Source organism: Ahaetulla prasina, chromosome 8 (genome assembly GCF_028640845.1).
Source record: "Ahaetulla prasina isolate Xishuangbanna chromosome 8, ASM2864084v1, whole genome shotgun sequence".
Classification (NCBI taxonomy): Eukaryota; Metazoa; Chordata; class Lepidosauria; order Squamata; family Colubridae; genus Ahaetulla; species Ahaetulla prasina.
This window is the reverse complement of record NC_080546.1, coordinates 37,578,938-37,591,427: the sequence shown is the minus strand read 5'-3', so window position 1 is coordinate 37,591,427 and position 12,490 is coordinate 37,578,938. Positions and strand designations below refer to the sequence as shown.

General features: G+C 35.6%; 1 protein-coding gene across 1 annotated transcript in view; it reads left to right on the top strand.

Moving 5' to 3' along the window:
- The window catches only part of NAA15 (N-alpha-acetyltransferase 15, NatA auxiliary subunit), a 39,428-nt gene extending 29,220 nt beyond the window's left edge, over positions 1-10,208 (top strand). Inside the window, exons 15-20 of the mRNA XM_058192688.1 lie at positions 949-1,142; positions 3,899-4,007; positions 4,865-4,963; positions 5,951-6,094; positions 8,013-8,110; positions 8,330-10,208. Of these exons, the coding sequence (XP_058048671.1) occupies positions 949-1,142; positions 3,899-4,007; positions 4,865-4,963; positions 5,951-6,094; positions 8,013-8,110; positions 8,330-8,530 (845 nt within the window). The 3' untranslated portion in view covers positions 8,531-10,208. The remainder of the gene's footprint in view (positions 1-948; positions 1,143-3,898; positions 4,008-4,864; positions 4,964-5,950; positions 6,095-8,012; positions 8,111-8,329) is intronic.
- Positions 10,209-12,490: the final 2,282 nt, after the last annotated feature.

Sequence of the window (12,490 nt, the reverse complement as noted above, 5' to 3'; positions counted from 1 at the left end):
GTTGTAAAGTGAATCACTACCCATTGTTAAGTTAGTGACACAGTTGTAAAATGAATCTGGTTTCCCAATTGACTTTGCTTGTGGCAAAGGCCGCAAAAGGTGATCATGTGACCCCAAGGTACTGCAATCGTCATAAATATGAGTCAGTTGCCCAGCATTTTAATTTTGATCGTGTGACCATGGTGATGCTTCAACGTTCTTACGTGTGAAAAATGTTCATAAGTCACTTTTTTTCAGTGCCATTGTAATTTTGAACAGATTAAATGAACTGTTGCAAGTCAAGGACAGCCTATATTCTTAAAAACTGTATACTTCGTTTTTCAAATTAGCTCTAAACTGTCAAAAATTATACATATAGCATTTTCAATAATTATAGTATACTGGACAGCTCAGAGCAAACATTCATAAAATAGCACTTTAGTTGCCACTCTAATTTTAGTTTTAATGTTATCAAGTTGATAACAATTGGCTGGCGTGGGGTCATCATCAGCCTACTCATGATAACTGACTTGACTGATAACCTTGCCCACAGGTATCATGTAAAAATACTAAACAGGAGGTCAAGAGTTCCATGAATTACATGCAGCAGAGGCCCTGGGCTCAATCTGCCAATCATCCCTCCTCAGTGAAAACTGACTGAAATTAATTAAGAGATAGGAGAACCAGTATAATACAATGTTGAGTTCTATAATGATTTCTAGAAAAAGCGGTGTATTTTTGCTTCCTTCATCATAGGCAGAACCATTCTTCTCTCAGAGGCCGACACTAGAGGGCAACAATATAAGTGCTTTGGAGAAGATCAAATTAGGGAATTTGTTATAAGGACTGAGAAGTCACTTAATTTTGAGCTTGAAAATTTTGAACTAGAAAACTTATAGATGCTTAATTTGAAAATGAAATAAAAAGTGGGTTTTCTTGATATATAACCAAATGTGTTTTTCTATAAAGCAAATATGTCTGATAAAGAGTTAAAGAAGCTACGCAATAAACAGAGAAGAGCTCAGAAAAAAGCTCAACTGGAAGAAGAAAAAAAGAATGCTGAAAAAGAGAAGCAGCAACGAAATCAGAAAAAGAAAAAAGATGATGATGATGAAGAGATTGGAGGGCCAAAGGAAGAGCTTATTCCTGAAAAATTGGCAAAGGTACCAAATTACAGTATATTAAATGGCTTCACATGTGTTTGTATATAGCTGTATTTAAATCTCATGTTAAAAACTAATTATGGGTTATTTACAGATGTCCGTTAAATATGAAAGTGAGTCATTGCAGTGATTTACATGAGAAGTCCCCAATCCCCAGTTTGCAAACAAATACCAGTCTGCGGCCCATTGGAAACTGCCACCTGCCGCCTTTGCCAGTCTGTGGAGCCTGAAAAATTGGGGACTGCCAATTTACATCATAAATTGGTGACTGCCAATACATACCGTATTTTTCCGAGTATGAGATGCACCAAAGTATAAGACGCACCTTAGTTTTTGGGGAGGAAAATTAAGAAAAAAGCCGATTGGCAGGTGGATTGGCCTCCCGGAATATCCCCATCAGCTGTTCCCAGAGGTGAATTTTAGCAACAGGTTCCTTGGTTGTGAGCTCTGTGCCTTGCTTTTTTTGGCTTTTTTTTTCTGCCTCTGAAACTCTTGTTTCAGAAAAAACTTTTTTCAGCCTCTGAAAGCCTCCGAAACAGAGCTTCAGAAAAAAAAGCCTCTGAAGCTCTGTTTGGTAGCGTCTTTTCTGAAGCTCCGTTTGGGGCTTTTCTTCTGAAGCTCCATTCGGAGTATAAGACACACCCAGATTTTCACTTTTCACCTTCTTTTTTGGGGGGAAAAGGTGTGTTTTATACTCCAAAAAAATATGGTATATATAATGGCTTCATTATGCAAATGACATGAGGCAATACTGTACATCGCTATAGAAATTTGTTTTGTTGTATCCATATCTGCTAAATTAACAGTTTCACTATATTAAAAATGTTAATTTGCAATATATATCATTTTAAGAGTGACTTTTAAACTTTTGAATGACCACTCAGCTAGAGTTAATAATTTCAGTATATATCTTGACACATGGTTTTTCAACAAGGCATATCAGAGATCTCGTAGAATCTGATATAGTTTTCTAGTATTACTGAGATACTCAACAAGTTAAGTTATTAACTGAAGAGTAGCAGTTCTGAATATTCATATAAAAATGTTTGACCAATATAAGGATAGCCCAAAGTTTGTCCTTCACTAATTTTTATATTTTTATATTGAGTATATTTAAATAAGGGACTGTGGAACCTCAAGACAAAAAGATAGACTTACCTTCTAATAGTATAGAAGCTACGGAGTTTCTTTGAATAATGGTTCGAGACAGAGTCATTTTTTTGACTTGTCAGATGATTAGATATATGCAATTTTTAAAAGAACTTGCTAATTCTTAAAACAATTATACCAGAATTAATTAATTAATTAATTATGGTGTTAATAAATACCATACTTCATTCTGGAGAGTGAAGAAACTTTCTGTTTAGAAGATAGATTTATTTTTCATTGATCTTGAAGATTGATAATCCTACACTAGAATGTTGACTTGCAAGAATAGGTCAATAGTTGGTAGAATGGTGACTGGTGAAACATCTTCAGCTGGAAACTTCTTACTACAGTACTTGTTATGGCAATGAAAATAATGTCATCTTGAAACTTTTGAGTCATCACATTTTACTTTCTTTTTCAACATGGGCTTTTGAAGTAGCATGGAAGAAAAAGATACCAGTGTGTTAAATAATTATTATAGCAAGAGAGAACTTTTGACAACACCCACATCCAACAAGCTCTTGTCAGTTAACTATTCATTTATTTATGAATCTTACATGGCTGCCGATCATATGTATCTTAACTCTGGGCAGCTCACAAGAACAATAAAAACATAAAAGAAGTAGTAAAAATCAACCTCCCCCTCCCCCCCAAAAAAATAACACTAAAACCCAGCTGCTGTGGCCTAGAAGTGGAGCTCTTGCCTCACCATCAGGAGGTTGTGAGTTTGATCCTAGGTAGAGGCAGATGTAGGTTCTCCTGCTTGGGCAGGGGGTTGGACTAAATGACCTGCAAGGTCCCTTCCAACTCTAGTTAAATCTGTATATATTCCCCAGAAAATAAAATAATCACAATCACTGGGCTCCAGCGTCATGTTTGGGGCAAGAGCCAGATTGTCAGAAGATTAGAAGGGTAAGGACTTGCCTTCCACTATACTGCTTTTTCATTTTCATTTTTGAAATAGAATTTATTGAAAGGCAATAGAAATCTAAACAGGATTGATTACACTTTTCTGCCTCTTTCAGATTGTTAAAATAGACTGTTTTTTATTAATGACCTCAGTGTGAACTGGCATGATGGATTTTAATTCTTTCAAGTACTTAAACAGCTAATGCTTTCCCAACCAAACTTTGGTTCTTTCCTGGACCTAAACACAGTATTGTAATATCTATATGATTTGATTGTTTTTTATCATGGCCCGTTTCTCAACTTCCGGTGGGTCTGGAAGGCCCATTTTTTGCCCTCCACAGGCTCCAGAGGCTTTCTTAGAACCTGGGGAGGGTGAAAATGGCCTCCCCCACCCCCTCCGGAGGCCAGAAACGGCTCGTTTCCCAACTTCTGGTGGGCCCAGAAGGCCCGAAAATTAGCTGGCCGATGTGCGCTGAAGCTGAGCTAGGGCAACGCTCGTGTGCCCACAGATATGGCTCCAAGTGCCACCTGTGGCACACATGCTATAGGTTCGCCATCATGGCTCTAGGCGTTTTCCTTTTCTTTTTCTTTGGCATATATTTAATAGAATAATTGTTCATCTCCAGTAAGTATTTTGATCTCCTTGAATTTTTTTAACTTTGCAAGATTTCCCCCCTCTCCCCCCCCCCCAATTTTAGGTTGAAGCACCTTTGGAAGAAGCTATTAAGTTTTTAACTCCGTTGAAGAATTTGGTGAAGAACAAAATAGAAACCCATCTTTTTGCCTTTGAAATTTACTTCAGGAAAGGTAAATGAAAAATACTGTAGCATAGGAATGAGCAGTAGTACATTTTCAGGTGTAAGGTCATCTTTCTAAAAAGATATATGCAGAATCTATCCAGTTTCTTTGTTCTATACTTTTTTGTTTGCCCTGAGTGAGTGATAAATAAATGTACACTTGTACAATAGTCAAACCTTTCTAACTATTGAAAAATTACATTCAATTTGACAATATCATAATTAAATAATATCTGTATTTTACTATATTATTATTTAAGCATTTTTTTATGTCCTTTAGTCACCACAGCTTAAGCAGGAGTCAGCAATTTCAAAATAGGAAAATCAAATAGGAAAATTGGTCAAAGTCTGACTAGCCAAATAAAAACACCTAAAATCCTGTAGCATTTGATGGACTCTTTAAGATTTTGATAATATTAAAAACATTTAATGTTAATATTTTAATTTAAAGATGTGTTTTATTGATTCAATCTGAGATATTGATGCCTGCTGAGCTGTTTGAATAAAGATTTCCTTAACTTTGCCTCGGTTAAAGCTATGCCACATGCAATTCTGTGCTAATAGTAAGAGTGTACCTGTCAGTTAAGTACATTTTGGCCAATATGCCATACCTACAAAGTCCAGTTTTACCATATGGAGGTTCGCCTTATTCTGTGCAAGCCAAGAGCTCTGCAAAGACAACCTTGTAAATTGTCCACACCTCACCAGCTATGAGATATATGATCTGTACTGTACTGCAACATAGTCAGGATGTATATGTTTATTCTAATTGTAATTTCAAATTTTATTTATACCTGTAAAGCATAATTGGGTGTTCTGTTTGCATTCCTGATTATGGAAATTATTTTGCAATTTTGTCTCATACAGAAAAGTTTCTTCTTATGCTACAATCTGTGAAGAGAGCATTTGCTATTGATCCTAATCATCCATGGCTTCATGAGTGTATGATACATCTCTTCAGCAGTGGTATGAAGCTATCTTATTATGATCTAGTAGTCAAACTTCCAGAAGGGACATAATTAGCTCTTGCTAATAAAGGAAATGAATGGTTTATTCAGATACATATGATTTATTTTTACTAATTAGTGAGTTATTTAAAATGATAGGGTTTGCACAGTATGATAAAATATACTTTAGGCTATTAAAAATATACGTATAACTTAATGTAACAAGCTCATTTAAAAATTTGCTATTGCTGTGTATACTTCGACTGCCTCTGTTACTCAATTTATCCTTTGAAATGAAGAATTATGTGATTTTTTAAAAAAAATATTTTTATATCTGCAAATTCATTGGTTTATAAATTCAGGTAAGCAGTATTTAACAGATTACTGAACTAAAATATTTGATGAAATACAGAAATATTAACAGAAAGAGCAGTTGGACTGAGCTTAGGTAGTTGCAAAAGTAGATTGCTAGAAAGCACTTTTTACTATGCCTTTTGAGTTCTCAATTTAAAAGATTCTAACTACTCCAAAATGTCAAAGTTTATTCTTATACATTATATTTCCTTGTTCAGTTATATATCAATATTTTTATTCTCACTAAATATGCAGTTCTCCCTAGCACTCTCCATGTCTGAAAATCTATCACAATCACTTTGAAATTTATATTCAGTAGCAATACTGTCTTCTGTTTAAGATACTATATCCTGAGTTGCAAGCAAACATAACATTCAGATGATCCAATTCTTTTCCAAATAAACAATATTGGGCTAGCAGCTAAATGAATGACATGCCTCATTGTAGTCTAGTTTTATGCTAATATCATTATAATTATCAACATAAAGCCATCCTACTTAATACGGCCTTGTACTCTGTTATGAATGTGTAGAATTATTTGGCACAACAGAACAATCAGGATTACAGGAGAAACAGCGTAACATAATAAATCTTAAACTATTAAAGCCTAATAAATTCTTCTGAAATTAATTCTATGTTTTTAATACCATAGTTTCTGAAAGTAAAGATCTACAAGAAACGGTCAGGACAGTGTTGAATCAAGAAATGAATCGACTTTTTGGGGCAACTAATCCAAAGAACTTCAATGAAACTTTCCTTAAACAGCACTATAATTCTTTACCACATAGATTGTCTGGTATGTAGTTTACTCTATTTAAATTGGCTTTAGGATTTTTAGAATTATTTGCTCTCATCTTGCCCATCTGTTGGGTTGGTACTTTTAATCATTGTTCGTCCTAGTATTTCTCTACTGTGGTTGCAGGGTTTGCTTATTTTTGTACTGTGCTCATCTAGTTCTGATAGCAACGCTGTCATTGCATGGCTTGATGAGGGATTTTGCTTATGAGGTTTGCTGCAGAGCCTGACACTAATTTGGTCCAGAAAAGGAGTATCTGGCCCAGGGTCAGCTGGCTTCCATGCCCGAGCTCCAGCAGCTTCTGGTGCTTTAAACAGTATCATAATCATATTCTTCTATTATTATTATTGTTGTTGTTGTTATTGTTGTTGTTGTTGTTGTTGTTGTTATTATTATTATTATTATTATTATTATTATTATTTCTTTTATTCATTAAACTTGAAACTCAGTCAACTGAACATTTAAAAAATGTGTCACAAATACGAGTGACTGGTGCTAATGGTTGATACGGGTTGCTGCCAGCATCCTAAGTATCAAGCAAGTATCTTCTTAAAATATACGTTCCAAGTAGCGCAGTTTTTTGCAGTTCTGCTGGTGTTATTACAGGAGGCTGCAATGAAATTGGTTAATGACCCCAAGATACTGCAACCATCATAAATATGAGTCAGTTGCCAAGCATTTGAATTTTGATCACATGACCATGGGGATGCTGTAATGGTTGCAAGTGTGAAAAATGGTCATAAGTCACATTTTCAGTGATGATGTAACTTTGAAAGGACACTAAACAAACTGTTGTAAGTCGAGGACTGCCTGCAGCATGAACCTTTTAAAATTATTCTTTCCCTGTCTGTGCAAAGTTCTACATAGAGGTGGGGAAAGAAGGATTTGGGACTGTGTGCATGCCTGGCCCTCAGCAGCTGAAATCCAAACATGCACAGATCCAAGAGTCTCACAGTAGCAGGGAGAGGATTTCAAACTTTGTGTCCACTTGGATTTTAGCAGCCACAATAGGGAGTGCTGGCACTGCAGTTGTCGAATGAAGTGGTCAGCTAGGTATCTTGTATTATGACCACTTTGCTGAATGGTCATTAAAGAAAGACTACCTGTATTTCTCTCTCTAAAGAGGCCATAAAATGCATTTTTGGTTGGGCATTTAATTAAATATTATAAATTTGTTTTAATTTTTTATTGATTTATTCAATTTCTATAGACACTCAACTCAAACAAGAAATCTTGGCAGTGAACAATCATAAAACAAAAATAGTAATAGTACAGAACAAAATATATATGACAAGCCAAGAAAAAATACCCTAGTCTTTTATGTATTTATTGCAAACTCTTGACAGAATTTGGATACTCAAGAATATAATTGATATATTCTGATTTGTAATCTATCACAATGATATATGCATTATAAGAAAAGGTGAGTATTGGGTTTTACCCCAAAGTACGTTCACTGAACTCACTGGATATTTCTGATGGCAAAAGGGAGTATCATTCCTCATCCATTTTTCCTTAATGCTGCAGAACCCGCACTCCAGATCTGCTCTGGAAGGTTGCAGGATCTCCTGGAAAAACATGGCAGTGGTAACTGAACAAACACTGTCTGCCTCAGCTCTAACAATGGGAGCTGCAATGAATTAAAGCTCTTCTATTCCCAGAAAATGACATTGTTATCTACATCTAGGCCTTTATAAATAGGGGTAAAGGAAAAAATTAGTCAACACTTCTTTTCTTGTGTATTATCAAGTTTTGTAATTTCTCTGTTGATCTTAAACAGATGGATATTGTGGACTGATCTATGTTCTTAGAGCCTATAGTTGGTGAAAACATAGATAGAGGAGGCCCAAATATAAAAGTAAATGTTTAATATTATCTAAATGTGTCTGTGGACGAGTATTTTTGTTTCTGTTTTTAGCTGCCAAAATGATTTACTATTTGGATTCTACAAGCCAGAAAAGAGCTGTGGATCTGGCAACTTCACTTGATGAATCTCTAGCAAACAGAAATCTTCAGGTAAATTTGATATAAAGACTTATATATTGTCTTCCTATCAGGCAGCCTTTCCAAATTTCAAACAAAATAGGCCAGCAAACTATACTACTAACATTTAGTAATTTTCTAAGGAGCAGGATGTTTAAGTCTTACATATAACAATATGCACAAACATCTTAACAGAATTGTATCAATTGTTGAAATACAGGATCTTTTAAAACACTTTTCTTTTCCTTTTAGACATGCATGGAGGTATTGGAAGCATTGAATGACGGTAGCCTTGGAGACTGTAAAGAGGCAGCTGAAGTGTACAGAGCAAATTGTCATAAGCTTTTCCCATATGCTTTGGCTTTTATGCCCCCTGGATATGAAGAAGATATGAAGATCACAGTTAATGGAGACATATCTGCAGAAACTGAAGAATTGGCCAATGAAATATGAACTTTAAAAGGAGTGGAATGATTTTGGACTGTATCTGGTGTATAATATTTTTGTCACGCACCTGCTGAATTGTTCTAACTTACAGAGAATGGAAGGAGAAAAAAAGTTGCCTTCAAAGTTTTACTTTTTTTTATCCTGCTGACGAAGTATATAATATAAAGTAACGTATTGCTGGAAATAGATGGCTCAATTAAAGAAAATTAAAGAAAAGCTAAGCACTGCTAAAATTGAAAAGTATCCCTTATCTACATACCCGGTTTTTAAGCTAATTTATATGGAATCTGAAGGCTTAACACCCCATTGGAGCAGGTGTGTGGCAGAAATATTACTTTAAATTTGTCTTGTTGAGATAAGTATCTCAGACAGCAAAAAATGCTGTTTTAGCACTGGATCCTTTTCACTGAGCACAAAAAGTTGTTGGGGCTTTAGCATCTGACTGATTTTGATACAGAGATGATTCTACCCTTTGGACGTATGCAATGTGAATCACTATTTGCAAACAAACCTGCAACACATATTTAATGTTGTTGTAGAGACTGGGACTTAAAATATGAAGCAAAATAACGAAACATAAGGTGTTCAGAAAGCTTGTTGTGTCTCCGAAATTCACTGCACGTGATCAGTTTGGTGTTCTTGCACCACAGTTTTTAAATGAAGGAACTGGTTAGAATATATTTTTTTTAATTCAGTTTTGAAAAAAATAATAATTGATGTTTAGGAAATGTGAATGACAACAATGTTGGCTAATTTTTTTAAAAAAACTGTAATGCAAGAACAAATGAATTATGCACTGTGATGTGGCACCAACTCATTAGAAAGATAGCATGTAGTTTTCACGTACAGTGAAAATATAAATGATATTCATTCAACTATGGATTGAAATTTTTAAGAGACGAACTCCTGACTATGAATTTGACTGATTGAGAGACTAATTGTTTAAAACCTCAGCAGGCCTTGTTCACGTTATGCAGAAAAAAAAGTGCTGCAGTTTAGATACCTCTGAAACTTTTCCACAGTGTCACAGGTTTGTAATACTTGAAGCCCTACATTTCTAAGAATATATTTCTTGCTCAGTTATTTCAGGCAAGCCCATGACTTTGTAACTTTTAAGGGGCCCAAGATTTTTTTTCAATAACAGACCAGCTTCTTATCCCTGCAGTTACAGATGTAATTTCCTTTGTCAAACATAAGGTACCAAATATAATGCAATAAAATGTTTTGAAAAAGAGTTGTGTGACTATAGAATTTGAAAACTGCTGTCAGGAGATGTAGTGCAAGTTCAGCGTAACGTCATAAAAGATTTATATTCGTGTTGGTGAAATCCCACAATGCATAATGCGACAGTGTTTGGAGACACTACTCCCCCATCCCCCATCTCCTTCAATAAAGCTAACCATAATGACTGCCATTGTGAACAATGATTTGCAATTTGGCAATCATGGGTGCTCGAATTACTAAATACCTCTGTGAAATATATCCCCATAAAGATAATGCAAATTTATATGAATTAGCAAATTTGCAATCAGAAATCGAAAGTACAGTGTAGAAAATGCTAAAAACAAATGCCAGTATGAAAAAAATCAAACAACTAACACTTTGTGATTTTCATTGTTGTACATCTCTTTAGAGATATCATTACTCTTTCTGTGATAAGAACAATTTAAAAGTATTGACTGATCATTCGTCTAGAACCTTCATCTTTTGATATACGTGCATCTAACAAAATTGTGTGGACCCTGTGGTTAATCTCTCCCTCATTTCATGGGCCCAATATATCTGAGAAAATCTTTCCTGTGATTAACCCGAAGATACTGTATTAATTATATTAATACAAAATGAGAAAGGGTAAAGCCTCTCAGTTCAAAAATCTTGGTAACTTTATTACAATTGGTTGGTGATACAAATTTGTTTCTTACTGTTTACTGCACAGTAACAAATACTGCCAGTAGCCATGAAACTACACTGCAATCATTCTGCATTTTTAGCTAAAAACCATATTTACAAAGGATAAGGTTTTATGTGAGGGTTAATTTGAACCCTTTTTCTTCCTCCAATGATGATAATTGATAATTGAAAATGATCAGATATCAGAAATTCTGTAGCAACTCTTTCCAAGCTGTCATTTTCTTTATACTTACAATAAAGGGTATATTATAGCCCAGGCTTTTTATAGCCTACAATTTCATCAAGACAGTCAAACTTGCCAGTGAGTTTTAAACTGTCCTCTATAATGTCTTAAATTTGTAAAAAGAAAAAAGGGTCCTTAATGTTTTTTATAAAACTACAGAAAGAGGTACAAAAAATATGCTGTTTCCTCCCATTTTGCAGAAACAAACACTGAATATTTGTAATACCGTTTTTTGAAATGAAGATTAGATTTCCCAAAGTAATTTAAAATGAGATGATCATCTCATATAACTTTATATTCCTGTGTAGCAGGGATAGAATAAAATTCAAAGTTATCAGGTAATTAAGATAAATCTCATCAGGTAAATAAGGCATAGATAGGGAAAATTCCATTCTTGATAATGCTTGTATATTTAGTCACCTTCACCTTCACCCTAGTTTAAAGTTAACTTTATTTCACATGCAACTGGTAGTGGATGTATATAAAGCATGGTGAAAGGTTCTGGTGCTCAAATATAAAATCCTTTTCTAAGTTTTAGATTCTTGCACTACAGCTAAATACAAATATTGTCAATGTGCAAATCATAATGAAAAGATTAAGACTTTTAAGATTTAAATAATGAAAAAGCTTCCTGTCCATCCAGGTGGTAGTACCTATCCAATCTTGGCAGATCTCAATGAAGCTGGGTCAGTTGGTCACCACCAATAAAGCCCATCAGGAAATCCCTGTAAAATTTGGTAAATTCGGTATTCAGAGGAGTGTCCCAGGACTATGTTGTTGCCAAGAACCATTTAAGTCGCCAGGAATTAAGCTTAATTTAAAGGAAATCCATTTTTACTTAAAGATGTACTATTTCATGTTAAAGTTATATATTATAATTGGAAGGAGGAATCTTGTTTTTGCTCTATCTGCAATGAAACAAATGGAATGGGGGGGGGGGGAAATGGGCAGATTACTGTCCTTGGTGACCAATTGCCAGAACTGCTCTATGCTCCATCATGGTTCTAGTATTGGTGTGCAATAGGCTTTATATAATGTTAAATCTTTTTTATTATTATTATTTTATTTTGTCACAACAGTATATGCAAACATTGACATAAAACAACAACATATATATATAAGCAAAAAAAACATATATAAGCAAAAGTATGCAATAACTATTAATTTGATATAAAGAAAGGGAACAATAGGACAGGAACGGTAGGCACTTTTGTGCTCTTATGCACGCCCCTTATCTGTATAATAGTTTATGGATTAATACTGTGATCATCACACGCAGGCAGTACAAGCTGCTGCTGGCAAGCAACTGATGTTCGAGGATAGATGTAACCACTATGAAGCACTCCCTACTAAAATGAGTCCCTCTCCAAGATCACTTAAACCTCAGCCCCCAAATGCTACTAAAGTCTCCCAACAGATTTATTTCCCTGCACACGTTTATTGCTTCTCCAAATTTAGGCAGCGCTTACTACCATAGTGTTGCTCTACAGCAGGGGGGCCCCAACACCCCAGCCCGGTCCTGGGCCATGGCCAGCTTGGAACCTGGCCGCGGAAAAAGCAAGCGCGCGGCCTGTTTGCACACGCTAGTGGCAGGGACGTGCGCGCTTGCCTGCAGCTCACAGAATTATTTTCTTTTTCTTTTGAAACCCGGGAAGGTTGGGGACCGACCCCCCACCCCCGCTCGCCAGCACCAGATGGGGAAAAGGAGGCAAAGCTCTCTACAACCTACGTCTCACCGCCAAAGATTTGCCCCCGAAGCGCCCCCGCCCTTCCTGGCGAAGGACAGCTTCCCCTTCGCCCCGTCCTCCCCCTCTCGCGGTATCTTAAACCAA